Consider the following 15,997-nt stretch of genomic DNA (forward strand, 5'->3'; position numbering starts at 1 on the left):
CGATAAGGGAAAGTTATTCTTTGACAGAACTTTCGCAACGGTCGACGACGCCAACCGCAGGCAAGTATTTCTCGAAACCACGTGAAAGGGAAGTGTCTCAAGGTTACTCTCCCGTCAATCACTATGTTTCGCAATTTCCGATTCGCGTTCTCTGTTTTTGTCAGAAATTTGACAGAAATTCACGCGGAAATTGCACAGTGTTTCAATGTAAAATTACGGAGAACACGGATTGCAGAGTATAGCGTATCTCTGGAGACGATCGTGTTCATTGGGAGTAGTCAAGTTCAAAGGTGTATCGATATATATTGATCGATTACGAATGAAAGCGTTCGACGAAAAGCATCTTATTTTTCATTTCAATTTCATTTACTTAGACGAGACAAAGATTCTTCTTGATGCAAAAATGTACCACAAATATCATGCACAAAATGAAAGTTGGCAGACGTACAAAGTCATTAAACTGTGTTGCAAGAAACAGAGATCAGTTAATTAATACTAAATTATCTTAGTTGCAACAGATAGCCAAAGTGGACTAGTTTGGTATTGCTAACATTACTGGACACACGCTGTCAAACTAAACTAGCTTAGTATCAGTTTAATAGTTTTTGAAAGATGTAAGAGAAGAGGCCAATTGTTCAAGCCAATTCTTATAATCGAATCATACTATAGATACAAAGAAATATGTTTTCACTAGACAAAATTGTCTAATAACAAGCACAGATAATCTAAACATTGTTCATTCTCTTTACAAGCAGACATGTTTTTCCTAAATTAAGCAAATTAAGGAATCTGTATTGGAATACATCTGATAAAAGGTTTACAGATATTTAACGAAATCAGATATTTCTAAACACAAAATTGAAGTTTGTCAAAATTAGATTCAGGGATATCATCCTTAAATCCTTTCTCTACTTAAAAATGAAAAAGCTACAAATTCAATCCGTCAAAATCTTGCAAGCAACGACAAGAGTATTAGAGTTTCTTGCTCGTGGGAAAGTTATGGCGACTTCAGTCGACGAAACGTCGAAGCAAATTGCAAATCGTTCGAAAGTTAAGAGCACTGGCCAGTGACGCCAGATCGTTTCTGATTTCGCGGTGACGAAGTTGCTGCTGCGATATTAATGGGCCGGTCCATCGTTGCGTAAACAATTTAAATTCGCGGCGGAATAAACCGGTTGGAAGGTAGGCGAACAAACGTTGGAAGGATTCCGCTCCGGAACTCTCACGCCTCGTTAACATTTCACTGGCTCGGTTGGCTAGGAGTTTAACCTGATCTCTGGAGGAAACGAGAACTCCCTTAAATATCAGAATTCGCGAAACAGACGCGAGCGTGGTTGGTTAGAATGGCGGGTTGCGGTCTGTCTGACAATGAATTATCAAAATTACCGCAACACGTACCGCGTGCAACTGCGGGTTCACGACTCGTTCTCCACTCTTGTTTTTGGTCGCGGAAATTCGAATGCTTTTTTCAGGAGAGCAGGTACAACAAATCATTCTTCAACAAGGGATCACATACGGTGACTTTTGTGTAACACATTGACTGAGCCTTCTTCATGGCATATATTTACATGGATTTTCTCCATTTAAACATTTTCGAATTTTTATCGTGATATAAACGCTTATATCACTTAAACATGATAACAATTCCTCGTGATAGGACTGCATGGCTTTGTGTACATTTATGGGAGAATCACGGAGGATCACGCAGAATGTATAAAAATATACAAAATATTCAAAGTAAAGTATTTATTTATTTATTATATTTTATTTCAAAGTAAAGTATTTATGTAGCAGATAAGACAAGTTCCTCTTTAGGTTCTATTTCATTGAGCATGTTCAAACAAATTTTTATAATAAAAGTGTAAAAGTCCGTAATTTGCTCGTGGTGGTCAATGACAAAAAATGAACATTTATATAGAAAAACAGATTAGAAAGAGAGATTTGTTGAATTAACACGCGTCTTCAGTTTCTTCTGTCTTGTCATTTTATTCACTTCAGTCTTGGTTTTGTTGAAATCATGATTCTATTGCAGATATTCTATTCTGATGGTATAATATCAAAGTATTAAATTATTAGAAAATTTTTCCTCTTTCCCATGTTTGCAACATATCAAAAATCATCTAATGGTATAAAAATTTCATAAAAATGTCCCGAGTAACATAATTCCACACATAAAGCATTGAAATATCAATGGATATCATCGACGAGAAAGTTTTAAATGAACAACTAAATAACAACTATAAAATTAAAAAACGCGTTTCCATTTCACTGTGATTGTAATACAATATTTTATAAAAATTAAATGCCTACACGCAAAACGTATAAATGTTCGCGTGTGGTTGACGTGTTCATTGAGTCAATTGCTTTTTAAATATAATAAAGCAATTGAATAAATACAAATTTTATTTACTGCATAGTTTTATGCACAAGAATACAGTTTTGTGCACGAAATGGAATAATTCGCAGGCTATATATATTATACATGCGAAAGCGAGTGAAAAATGTGGAATAAAATTTTTCATGAGATAAGAAAATGAAATTTGAAAATTTACCTAGTAGAAACCAGTACATGCCAGTAGATAATTTCCAGCCAGACGTGTTCAAATTTTCTTTCCTTGGAAACCAAGTTTTAAACATATTTTTCCTACATTTTGTCTGCGCAGCGACCAACCTCTTATCGATTATTCACTCTATTATTCAAATTCAAGCGTGTATATACTTGCCAATCTTCAAACTCGATTTTCTCAAAAACGAAATATTATTATTATTTTCTTTTTTTTTCTATATTATTCCCTTTCGTCAATCCTACGATTTCAGAAGCACCGAGTATATTAAGAAAACAATTAACTCAGTTACATTGTTATAAATTATTATATAATGATTTCTCGAACGTCGTAAAAATTATTAAAAATCAAAGTTGGGCAAATAATTGATTAACGATTAAATTTTTCCAATAATTTTTAATTATAATTAACGATTACGTTCCAACTTTAATTGTTTCAAAATTAGCTAATTAAACTTGCAGCTAAATATATAAATCACTCTGTGCCTGTACGCTTTATTATATAATCTCAAAATATATTTTCAATTTAAATGAAATACGACATAATACAAATCAAATTCGACATAATAGCCAACATAATTGGCAATTGATGATCAACGCTATTTATCGATTAGATCAGTTGTCGATTTTTCAACGATTAATTTCCTTTAATAAAAGATTGACGATTAATTCTCTCATTTTCGACGATTAATTTCATTGAGTCAATGATTGACGTTTCATTTTATTTGTCGATTAAATCAATCGCTGATTTTCCAGCGAATTAATTTCATTGATCAGCGAGCATTAATCATTCAATCAATTAACGCCCAACTTTGAAAGCAGATATATTTCTTCGACGACTTTCGAGAGGGAACATTGTTTCGAAAGTCTACGGAGTTTCCAAGGTAGATTATTCACCGAGCAAGCGAAGTGCGATACTAAACTTTCGACACCACTCGCTTCGAAAATCGCCTCGATACATTCGTAATAAAATAGCGAGCAGCATCCGGGATTAATCTCGCGGATATCTTCGCGATCGTTGAAAACGTGTCTGGAACGGTATGTGAAACAAAAGAGCCTGGGCTGGAAAAATAAAGCGAAGACACCTGACCTACATGAGCGGCGCGCGTAGGTGTAATCGCGGAGCGTTCGTGCAAAACGCCGCGACTTATTCCGCCCCGTCTCGTAACTACTGACGGAATCGTACCTTCTATCCGGGGAACGTGTTTTTCCTCGCGAACGCTTCTTTCCCGACCTTTCGTAAAACCGGAGAAACCAACCGGAGCGTCGCTAGAAAATTCTAGAAAAAAGAAAGAAAGAAAGAAAGAAAGAAAGAGAAGAAGGAAAAGTAGGTAACTTGGCCTACTCCTCTGGATCCGTAATTTATTCCAGTTTCGCGTCTTTTCCATTTTCTCGCTCCTCCCCTTTCTCGGTTAAATCCTAATCCAGTCTGTGTCAACGTTTGCTCTATCCGTTCCTTCTATCCGTTTCGACAAAAGGAACGCGCCGGGCGAGCGAGTAACGCGTGCACGCGGGAAGGCACACCCCGTGACGTTTAATCTGTTTCGCTGTCGGCGAAACGAAAGGAATAAAAAAAGACTGAAAGAAGAAGCGGGAGGGGGGGGGGGAAGAAAAACAACGAACCAATTGTTTTCCTCGTTCGTTGCTTTGGGACACGAAAACGCGTTCGTTCATTGTTTGTTCGGGAGCTGGTACGTAGAAAAGGTGGAGCGAGAGCGCCCGACAACTTGCCACGAAATCGCAATATCGAACGAGCTCCGTGGCTCGAGGGAGAATAATATTGAAATCACTGTGGTTTGCGCTTGCAAGCACGACGACTGCGACGCCCGACGACGACGACGACGACGACGACGACGACGACGATGACGACGATGCCGTTCGCCGTCGCAAGTAGGCCAGCTCGAAATAGAAACCGTCAACTGGGGCAGTCAATGGCCAACGTGCACGATCGTCACCTCATGTTCACCGCACGTTTTTTCCTCCCTCTTTTCCTTTTTTCTTTTTTTTTTCTCCTTCTTCACCTTCTCCTCCCCCTTCTTCTTCTTCTTCTTCTTCGTTTCCTCTCTTCTCTGCCTTCTTCTCCCGTCTGCTTCCTTTTTCCCCCGGGCAATCGCGCTCTCGCCAGTAGAATAGCCCAGTTCCGTGCCAGACACGAGTAGTCCGCCCGTTTCAGCGACCGATTTCTTGCCTCTCGACTCCGTACGCGTCGCTCAATTCCGATAAATATCGGCCCGACCGAGCGACCGAGATGAGAGCAGCAACAGCAGCACGCGAAAACCAGAACGATCGAACGGATTCGTCGAGTGTCGTCGATTTTCAACGCCGGGCGATCGCTCGCCGCACCGACTCTCTGATCGGGGATTTCCTCGGAAATGCAAACGCGTTCTCGCGTAATTCGATCGTTAGCGTACGAAACGGCGCGTACCTCGTTGCACTGGTTAAATGACTAGCAGCTAACGCGTTAATACGCACGTTGTCGCTGCTCGTTTTAATACGATGCCGCGCGGCCATTTCAAAGTACACGCGTTTCACGGGCTCTCACTTTGGTACACGCGATTCGTCCGGCACCATCTGGCTTTCACGGGCCGCAATTTTCAGGAATGGCCGCACAAAACAGCTGTTTCGAGAAGCTCCCGATGAATCGTTTCTCCCGTTTTCCAACTTGTGTTGGAAAGTGCGATCGAGACCGATCGGACGGTCCTCCGCCGGGATATTGATCCGTTTAGTCGCATGCTTGGACAATATCCTCTCTATCCCCTTTGTGTCTCAGTCTTTACTTTGCTACGGAGCGGACGAGACGGCCGATCCTCGATAACAAAACGATTACGAGAACCGACTAGCGAGTTCTCCAATAGCACGCGATCTAGGATCGACGAGCGTCTGGATTTTGCATGGCACGTATCGCACGGGTCGCGGTGGCAAAGGTCTCATGCCACCAGCGGCACTCTCTCTCTCTCTCTCTCTCTCTCTCTTTCTCTCTATCTATCTATCTACCTATCTATCTCTCTCTCTGTCCACGCACGGGTCTATGCCTGGGAAATTACTTTTTCATCGGCGCACAACGAATTCCTTTGTTTGCCGTAGAGACTTGCATGGAAAATGACAGTTGTCGTGCCGTCCACTCGTGCCGGGTGGAACGTAACGAGCATGAAAATTTAAGAGAATCTCTCTTCCGGCGCGTTGAATTAGAGGAGCCGTGCTCGTTACGTTCAGTCGTTCGCGCCGGGCAGAGCGACTCGCCGTCTAGGCGGCTCGGCGGCCAATCGCGGCCGTAGATCGTTTTCCGCTCTTCACACACACGCTGCATCTCCTCTCTGTCTTCTCGTCATTTGTCATTTCATTAGCCAAGCAGCTGGTGCGAGCAGGTCCGAAAGATTTTTCTAGCCAACATTTCCGACGCGTCGCTAAAGCAGGAATTTGCGGATTCTCGATTTCTTTGCGTTCACTATGTTGCACGCGATGTTTGTTGACGCGGGACGCGTCGTCGACGTGGAAGCATCGATGAACCGATGAACGTCGAAACCCAGCACGTGTCCAGGGGGCGACGAGCTTCGCGAAATCGAGAACCAAAGCGTCCAGCGTGTCCCGAGGCGAGTCTCGCACCAGTATGTACGCGTTCATGGCGATCCCTCGTTTATGTTGCGTGTTGGTGTTGATGCAAGGGGCAGGAGATACCGATATACATATGGTACGAGTCGTATCCGACCCACAGTGGCGAAGGTTACGAAGGTCGAGTCTCGAGGGTCTCGCCGAATTCACCGTACGGCGTGGCGAGCCTCAACCTGACCGACATCCGCGAGAGCGATCAAGGATGGTACGAGTGCAAGGTCGTCTTCCTCAACAGGTCGCCTAACAGTCACAAGAACGGTACATGGTTCCACCTGGACGTCCACGGTAAGTAACTTTCATTTGAGAATCATCATTCGAGCTATGTTATCGCTTTCCTTCCTCTCTCGTTTCAACCTCTTGCGCTGGAACGACGTGCCAAAATTGCAATATTCTCTCTAGTTTCAAGTATGTTGAAATATAACTCAGACAAAAGAAATAATAAATTTTTATTACTTCTTAGTAATAAATTTCTATCCAGCGATATACTTGATGAATTCAAGAAGAAGACGAATTATTGTGTACGGTTTGGTCACTCGTTATGGTCCGTGAACCAGTTACTAGCGCAAGAGGTTAACGAGAACCACACCACTGCGTTTTGTACATTTTCTCCGGTGAGATAGGGCCTTTTATTATTATTATTATAATTTTTTTTTCTATGCCACGCGTTGCAATTCGCGATGTGTGCGTGTGTGTTAACCAAACCGATATTAAACGTTATATCCAGCAAAAAATACGACAGACGTTGTATCAAAGTGGTCAGTAACGCAAGGTTTCTACTTCACCGGAGAGAATGTGAGGCGCAACGCATCTAAACGCGTATATAATGCGCTCGTGTGGTCCTGAGCTTTAACCGATCGTCCCTGTACATCACTTATTACGTACCTGATGCCGCGCTTTCACATCGACACTCAGCATTGCGGCTCGTTGCATCAGTTGTTTCGAACATTCCGCGCGAACGACGAGCCTAATCGCTTGATTCTCAGTCAGCCGACGTCCAAGTACCCGACGAATCTTCGACGCTGATTTATACATATTTCCGAGAGCCTCGCGTTCGCGCGGCCCATCGACCAAGAATTTCCACTTAAGGAAAGTCGCTGGGTCGAGGAAAAAGGAAAATAATAAGAAGGAGAGGAAACGCGATTACGCGACGTCGTCGCAATATCGATTAAAAAAGACTTAACTGCGATAATAGAGGTTCGCGACTCGAACGAGCTTCCGCGAATGCAATTTAAGTCGGAAGTTTCATTCGAGCCGGGTCCGAGTTGGCCAAGTTCTACATCGATTCTACCTCGAAGCAGTCTCATTAATATTATCTCGCGCTTAAGAAGGTTTTATGACCGCGACGAGTTGCGTGCGTTCGCCGGACAGACGGAGAGGTTGAACGAACGTCTCTTTCCTTTCCTCGTTTCCCGACGGTCCGCGAATTTTTACATCCTCGAGCGACAAACTATCGCGAATAAAACGGAAACGAGAGAGAAGGGAAATCCGGTAAGCGTCGCTGATAAGAGAAACGAAACAGGGGAATAGAAAGGTTGGAGGAGGGGAAAAACGGGAGAGAAAGCAACGTCGTTTCTTGGGAATTCAATTTAATTCTTTCGTCGGGCGACGCGATAAAGTTTTACGCGTTACGTCAGTGTTTCGTCGACGACGACGACGACGACGACGACGGCGGGTCATCGAACCGAGGCGAGGGATGGGAACGAAGAAACAGGAGAAATACTAGCTAGGAAAAAAGGAAAACTTATTGCCGCATTTTGTTTGCCCATAAACGTCGACGGACGGCCGTAGGGAAAAAAATATTTTAGTAAACGATGCGTACTTATCTCTCTCTCTCTCTCTCTCTCTCTCTCTCGTCAAACTTCTACGGTTGTATTTTTTCAAACGGATTTTTTTTTCGTCGGTACATACGTGTGTCGAGCCCACGGCCACACTCGACCACGTCATCAACAGCCAACCAACGACGACGACGACGACGACGACGACGACGACGACGACGACGACGAGGATGACGGCAACGTCAGCGGGGCGATTGCGACGACTAAGGATTTGCCAGCGGCGTCAAAGAGAGGAGAACCTCTTTGAAAGCGCTGAGAATCTCTTTGTACTCTTGAAATCGTCTCTAGCCGGTCGTTTACTCGCGTCACACTCGTAAACTGTTGCCCCTTCTTTCTTCCTCGCAGCGTTCTCGCCCTCGGCCTTGTTCGTGTCTTCCGTTTCCGTTTTTTCCTCCGCCGTGACGCTTGTCGCGATGTATCTTCTTCGAGTAGGCGCGATTCTATGGCTACGTATCGCTCTGTTGTCGATGCTTTCAGCGCAAAGATCGAAAATAAGAGAGAGAGAGAGAGAGAGAGAGAGAGAGAGAGAGAGAAAAGAAAGCACTCCTTGATTCTCCTACCAGTTCCAATGAATTTTCCTATCATTTACTTCTTGGCGAATTTTCTCGGTGACTCGGCTACTCTCTCTTCTTTCATCGTTCTTCGATTCAAGTGGTGAAAATGGACGATCCTTTGTACAGCGGCGGTCGTCGATGTCGTTTAAGGGATTTGCCCCGAATGGGAACTCATTGAAGATAAAAATGTTGGAATAGCGTTGGGGGAACGATTCCCTAAATTCTCGCGACTCGAAGGTTTGATTGATCGATCCCTTAACACGTTGATGATCGTCGCGTCGTCTGAGCGACAATCAAAAAAATTTTCATTTTCATCGTTTACCTACCGTGAATGAATCTTATTTTTAAATTTTGAAACGAAGAAAAACGTAATAATATTTAGAAAAACTAGAGAAACGAATTCTAAATAGTACATTGCTTTTAGATTAAACAGATTACATCGTCAAATAGCAATGTGGTAATAATGTAGCAAATTATTAAATTATTTTGAACAAGTCGTAACTACTTTATTTGTATGAAGATATATAATACTGTAATAGTTATATCGGAGAACATTTTAAACAAAACCAACTGAGATTCAGGGGCCTCGTTGAAAATTCTTTACATGGTCCACACCACAAAGTTTTTAATTTGACGAGCTAACGCTGAAGCACGTCCATGTCACAAACTTGACGAAAAGAATAGAAGAATAGAAAAGAGTTGAAAAAAAAAACGGAAACATAAAAAAGAGAATAAAGACAGGACGCTTCAGAAGTAAGCTGAGATAATAGCAAGCCTGGATTCGTGGCCTCGCAAGAAACTTGCTCGATTTTCACTGATCGTGAGCAATCAACTTGTTAATGCCGTTTCCATCGAATAATGCATCGCCACGAGTGTCGTCGCATCTTCCCAGCGATCGCAGACCCCTCGTAAAAATCATTTCACACTGGTGTTTACATCTCTCGACTCGAGGACGATCGATAAAAAAACGCAGGGCAATCAGTCGGCCCGTTGCGTTGGTCCGACCACACTCTGACTCTATCTACTTTCGATCCCGCGCACAGTCCACGTCCGAGATTCTCCGATTTGCTCGCGATTTGCTCGCAGTGTTCTGCAAGAGCGTCTGCTAACGACAAAACGATTGGATAAAAACGATTGATTCGTGTTTTCGTAGCGCCGCCAAAATTTAGCATCACGCCGGAGGAGATGATCTACGTGAACGTGGGCGACGCGATAATATTGAACTGCCAAGCGGAGGGCACGCCGACGCCGGAGATCCTCTGGTACAAGGACGCGAATCCGGTCGAGCCGTCGACCACCATCGGGATATTCAACGACGGCACCGAGCTCAGGATCTCGACGATCAAGAACGAGGACATCGGGGATTATACGTGCATCGCGCGAAACGGGGAGGGTCAAATCAGTCATACGGCCCGCGTTATAATCGCTGGTGAGTAAAACAACAGATCTAGATACGACTTGTGTTTAGCAAAACTCGAGGAGTGGATGTCCTAGCAATTGTCAGGGGTTAGTTCCTATCCTCGTCAGACACCCTGATATCGTTGGACACGAATGGTTCACGATTTCCGTTGGTCCGTTGTTTGTGCAAGTGTGCAGCCGTGTAATCTGTTCGACGCTGTCGCGACAAACCCTGGCAAAGCGATATTCGCTTTAGAATTTGTTAATACAAGGTCCGCTGTTTACAGAGAATAATCTTAGTTAGACGTGGTGGATACGTCTGTGCCTGCATTCTGTTCACGAAGCGTATGATAAAATATACTTCGCCTCGACTGAATGTTGATCATCATAAGTGATTATAATATTTGATTATAAACTTAATTATAACGTTTCTTTAATTATTTAATTTAAATTTGTATATTATAATTTATAATATATCATAATACATCTTATTATTTATTACTGTTTATTACGAGAGCAAGAGATATTAGTTCTAAATTATTATTGTAGTGCAAAAGATAAGCGATTGTAGGAATGCTCCATTTAGATTTTTTAAAAATGTGTGTTATTTTCCATTGCGAGAAAAGAAATGGAAAATAACAAAAACAATACTTTGTGTAATTTACTTTGTCTATAGTTCAAACCCTTCAATTTTACTAGCATCTGGCATATTGAAAATTGCAAGTAAAGTCACCAGAATGATCAAAACGACCGATTCCTTATTTCCTCGTAAAAATTTTACAAGTTTGTGAAATCATTCTAATTTTAGAGATTTCGTGAAACATGCACGAATTCCTATTGCAGTATCAATTTCTTCCTTGCAATTAATTTAATTTTTCTCGTACAAATGTTACACCTTTCTTGGTCGTTGGCAGTTCTAGCAGCGTTAAAATGTCGGACAACAAAGACGAGGATTTTGTTTATTTTTTTTTTTTTTTTTTTTTTTTTTTTTTTTTTGTGCGCTGAGCGTCACGACGAATGAGAATCACGACAAAAACGTGTCGCTGTCGTTTCGTGGACAACCATCCGTTGCTTCGTATCGCTCGCTGCAAAGTGTACAGCAAACGACGTCGCGTCTAATACGCGTTTACGCTTCGTGGACAGTACACCCACAAAGACGCCGGTTTACAGGAATAATCATCCTGCGTCGCGAACTTCTTCCCTTGAGAGATATACTCCGACCTTCACGTAGTCGCAAAAGATCGCTCGGTTCGAGTCACTGCCACGCGATCTTCAGTTGCAAAGGCAAAGGCAACGCGAGCTGTCTCGTGAATTCGGTGAACTTTACGAACCTCGGTGTCAGAGGTGAGGGAGAATTTTCCACGTGCCAATAATTAATATACGTCGGATCGGTACGATAATTATCGGGGCGGCTTGTTATTAGAAGTTATCGGGGGTATTTTCGGTAGGCGGTGAATCGATCGAGCGCCGGTAATGAAATTCCGATAACCGCGTCGCCAGAAAATGCCTCGGTGCAACCGGTACCGGTTTTTGCTGTTGAGTTCGCGTGGAACAGGCTCGCGATCGACGACGGCTCGTCGATCGATCGAGAGACTCGCCCCTCCAGTCGTCTCTCAGAGGTCGCAAGAGGCTCGGAGCAAGTTCCGGCGGATGCCGGCCGCGTTTTTGCCAGCGATTTTATGGAAGTTCTTAAAGTCTCGTTCGGAGCGAATCCCCCCCCCCCTCCCTCCTCCCCCAGATGGAACCTCCGAGACGGTCCTCCAGTAACGGTGTAACTTTTACGTTGCTTTTAATCCCCCGAACGTCTTCGGCAACGCTCGTAAAATTGACCGGCCGGGAACCGGTCTCAACTTTCCACCCTCACCCTCGTCGCGCGAATATTTTAATTAATTGGAATTCTAGATATTACCTTGTACTATTTTTTTCTCTCTCTCTCTCTCTCTCTTTTCTTTTTGTGAACGTTCTTATCTTCCATCTTTTTAGCTTCACCTCGGCACCTCCGATGGAAACTACGGAGGAGAATAATAACGATCGGCTGCTGGCGGGGCATTCCACCGGCAGAAGCATCGGAAATATCTGGCAGACCGGCGCGTCTATTACGTTTCCATGCAGATCGTAAACCGATGCGTCGATCGCGATATATATCCGATGCCGGCGGCGCGCGATAAAATTCGCGTTAGGGGCGTCGGTTTCAGCCGAACGGTGGGTTGCAGCCGAGGCCAATTAGGATGTTCTTCGCGGTGGGACGAGTTAAAAGGCGATTTGTCTCGACGCTCCCTCGGTCGTCGGTCTCTTTTTCTCAGCCCCAACACCGGTGCCGCAGATTTGTAAGCTTCGTTATAGATCCGCGGGAACATTCGTCTTCATCATCGCGCTGACGTATTTCCCTCCTCGGTGGTTTCCCTCCGGCCTTAACGACCGGCCGCGATTTAATACACACCGGCCGACGCGTCGGATTTACACGATCGTCGGCGCCGCTATTACTCGTATATTGCATGAGGCAATCGTTTGCCAGGATCGTGCATTTTCGGATCGGTCCTCGCTCGTGCGTCAAGCACGTACGTATGTGCGTAACGTACGTCGCGAAAATTCGTTTCGGTGGAACGAACGGTAGTCCGCTGAAAGTTTTGGACTAATAAACCGCGATAGCATCGCCGCTCTCACCGGGAAGTCGTCGGTGCACAGTCACGGACGAACAGACCGAGCGTTTGCGGGTGCAAAGTAGACAGGCTCTCATCCTCCTCCGTATAAAACACCGTGCCGACAGACTGCGCCATTAATGCGGAGGATCCGCCGAGCCCAACTCGAACTTGGGCTCCGCCCCGGTGGCGTGAAACTTTTGAATCTGCTCTTTGAATATTTACCGAGCTTCCTGCTCCGAAATTCATCCTTATCAAGAATGACGAACCGTAGCCCCGTGGACCACCGACTCTCCCCTTTCCTCCCCTTTCGGAAAGGATTGCCGAAAACGGAACGCAAACGACCGCGCAACATCTGCCTTTTGTAATCTCTGGATCCGTGAAAGATCCCTTTGTCCGTCTTAAACAGCGACGTATATCGATCATAGTTGAAGTTCCCGCTCTGTTCTCGGATTCATTGCCCTCTCGCTCGGACGAGAAGTTTTAAATCCCGGCTTGTGAATATTTATCGAGCGGCTGCTTCTACATTCATCGCTTCGTCGTTGCCGTTTTCGCGCCAGGCACGCGCGATTTCGGATTCCGCCGTGTCCCGTCTCGTCAGGATCTTGCCCACCGCTTTTGTCTCTCCGCCGAGTTAATTTGGCGGTGTTCTCCACGTGCGCGGCCCGTTTCACTCGTCGACAGCCAGTCGGGAATTCGAGATCGAGGAAACGATTCGTTTTCGTCGGTTAACTTGGCATTTCCGGTCAAGTTTCGGGAACAACGGGAACCGATTCCTTCATCGAGTCTGGAGAAGGTGGCCCGTTCCCACGAATGGCTCCGCTTAATTCCCGCTCGGCGAGGATAGATCGGATTCCAGGAAATACCTCGATGAACGCGAGGAGAAGAAGTCTTTTGTCGCGCAGGATCGATTTCTTTCCATTATGTGCGGAGATACTCTCGAACCGTGCGACCGAGAACCCGTTCCTCCCCTCTCGGAAAGCCGCAAGTTTTAAAATTTCGCGAGCACACGCTCCCGCGGAAGACCGACGTCGCTTCGACATCGACGAGAATATAATGCATCCTGTTAAGTCTTTTTGCCACCGAGCCGGAGCGGAAAGTCGCCCGTAGGAAGAAGCCAGTTCAGTTTCTCGAGTGGCGAGGCATATTGGCAGCAGCCCCGTTTTCTTCCTGTTTTTCTTCTCCCATATTTTTTTCCCTTCCACTCTGTTCGAAACTCTGCGAGAGTGAGAAGCGAGATGCCTAGACTCGACACGAGATATATATATATATATATATATATAGAGAGAGAGAGAGAATTTCGTGAAACTTTGTTGGTGAAAACGCGTATTCCAGAGCGAATCGACACGCGCACTTTCGGTACGGTGGTTCTTCCTCTGGCGACGGATGTTTCTAAAATAACAATCCCGCCCCCGGTATGCATCGGGCTCCCGTAAATGGAGAATATCCATCTCTCTTTCCATTTGTTTACTTATCGACGTCGTCTCGCGGACTGGTTTTCGCGCGGGCCATCGACGCGAGAGCAGCCGAACGATGAAATCTCGTTTCGCGACACGCTTCCGCGCCAGGCCAAGTTAAAAGCTTCTGCGACGGGCCCGCGTCGTTTCGGCCAGGATATTGGTTGGCCGGCGTATTTCCGGCATCAGCCAGACGCGACGACTGACATTGACAAGCTGCCAACGTGCCAGAAATCGGTCCCCCAGTTTCACGCCCCACCGTCGCATCCCCTCCCTGTTGCCCCTTTTTTGTTTCCTTGTTTTCCCTTTTCTTCTCGCGTCAGCTTCGCGTCGCGATTTCGAATTCTACGCTCTAACGTTTCTTCATGTCTTTCCGATTCGCAGGCGGAGCGGTGATCACCGTGCCACCGATGAACCAGACCAAGCTGGAAGGCGAGAAGGTGCAGTTCTCCTGCGAGGCGAAAGCCCTGCCTGGCAACGTGACCGTGCGTTGGTTCCGCGAGGGTGCACCGGTAACGGAAGTCTCGGCGTTGGACACTAGAGTGTCCATCAAACCGGACGGTAGCCTTGTGATCAACCCGGTCAGCGCCGACGACTCTGGCCAGTATCTGTGCGAGGTGACGAATGGCATCGGTGATCCGCAAACCGCCAGCGCTTACCTCAACGTAGAATGTGAGTTTTCGTGTTCCGAGATGTTTCACGAACGACTGCACAGTGGGCCAAAGCAGCAATCTAGCTAATGAAAATTCCAATTTCCTCTTCCTTCCGTTTCCTGTCCTTTCCTCGATAGTCCTTTCTGTCTTAAGTTTAAATCCCGATCTTATATCTTTCTTGCAAACTGTTTTATTGCTTTATAGTTACAGCTATAGAGACGAAGCTTTGTGATCTTGGTTTCTTTTTTTTAACATATAGTTGACGACGAAATATGTTGCCAGAGTTGAACATTTGTTTTCAAAATACTTGGAAGACAATGTAATTGTTATACTACAATTATGCATTCAGTGTATACGTTATAGTTATTCGAATAGTTATTTGCAAAAGGGTATTCTCTGCCGATTTTAGTGACCCTTATATTATAGACAGTAAGGTCAACTTGGAGATAAATTGGAAAAATGGACGGATAAAAATTAAGTAAAAACTATCCATCCAGATGAAAAATTTTTAAGTAGAGTAACATGTACGCAACAATCTATAACCGTTGTCACTTGTACAAATATCACTTGGCACTTAATACTTTTATTTCTGGTGAACGATGATGTTAATTGCGTATTATTTTGTTTTTCGTGGATTTTGTACAGAAAAGTACATACCTCCTTTTTCACAATAAAAATATTTAATAAATTTAATAACGCGCGAAGATACGAATTACATTTAATAAATATTTTGTTTTGTATTTTGGCTTAGGCTCTTTTGTAAAAATCAGATATTCCATTTAAGATATTCAAGGCTGATGTATCAATTCACGCTCACACTGGGTTCGAGATTTTTATGGCTTACAGTCCTCACCGAGGGGAATACTTACTTGATACTTGATTTTTATGGCTTACAGTCCTCACCGAGGGGATACTTACTTGATACTTACTTGATTACGCTTTTAAAAATTGAAATTCTCATTAACTAGATCATATTTAAACCAACACGTGTATACACGTAACATAGCACCATCAAAATTTCACCACGATCATTTGGCTGAAACATCTTTGAAATGCAACAGTGGAAAAATTAAGTCGCAGAATAATATTTTGAAAGTTCAATTCACCCTGAGTATGTTCCTTCGCGAACAAGCGAGCGAGATGATAACAACAGTTTTTTTTTTTTCTCTGAAAATTTACATACAATTCAACGATGCTCCTCCGCGAACAAGCGAGTGAGAGTGTAACAACAGTTCTTCTCTAAAAATTTACATACAATACGAACGATTGAAAATCTTAAAGAAAATCAC

General features: G+C 44.3%; 1 protein-coding gene across 18 annotated transcripts in view; it reads left to right on the forward strand.

Annotated features, from left to right (window-relative positions):
* The window catches only part of LOC122527421 (protein turtle-like), a 235,210-nt gene that overhangs the window by 181,905 nt on the left and 37,308 nt on the right, over positions 1–15,997 (forward strand). For 13 of the 18 annotated variants that reach the window (XR_006306341.1, XR_006306340.1, XM_043651594.1 and 10 more), the window contains 3 exons: positions 6,226–6,457; positions 9,715–9,990; positions 14,440–14,727. Coding sequence is in view for 16 of the 18 variants with exons in the window: in XM_043651594.1 (XP_043507529.1) it covers positions 6,226–6,457; positions 9,715–9,990; positions 14,440–14,727 (796 nt within the window). In the remaining 2 variants the exon portion in view is untranslated. The remainder of the gene's footprint in view (positions 1–6,225; positions 6,458–9,714; positions 9,991–14,439; positions 14,728–15,997) is intronic. The other 5 variants (XM_043651595.1, XM_043651599.1, XM_043651604.1 and 2 more) reach the window with 3 other exon arrangements.

The sequence above is a fragment of the Frieseomelitta varia genome, unplaced genomic scaffold (assembly GCF_011392965.1).
Source record: "Frieseomelitta varia isolate USP_RPSP 00005682 unplaced genomic scaffold, Fvar_1.2 scaffold_217, whole genome shotgun sequence".
Classification (NCBI taxonomy): domain Eukaryota; kingdom Metazoa; phylum Arthropoda; class Insecta; order Hymenoptera; family Apidae; genus Frieseomelitta; species Frieseomelitta varia.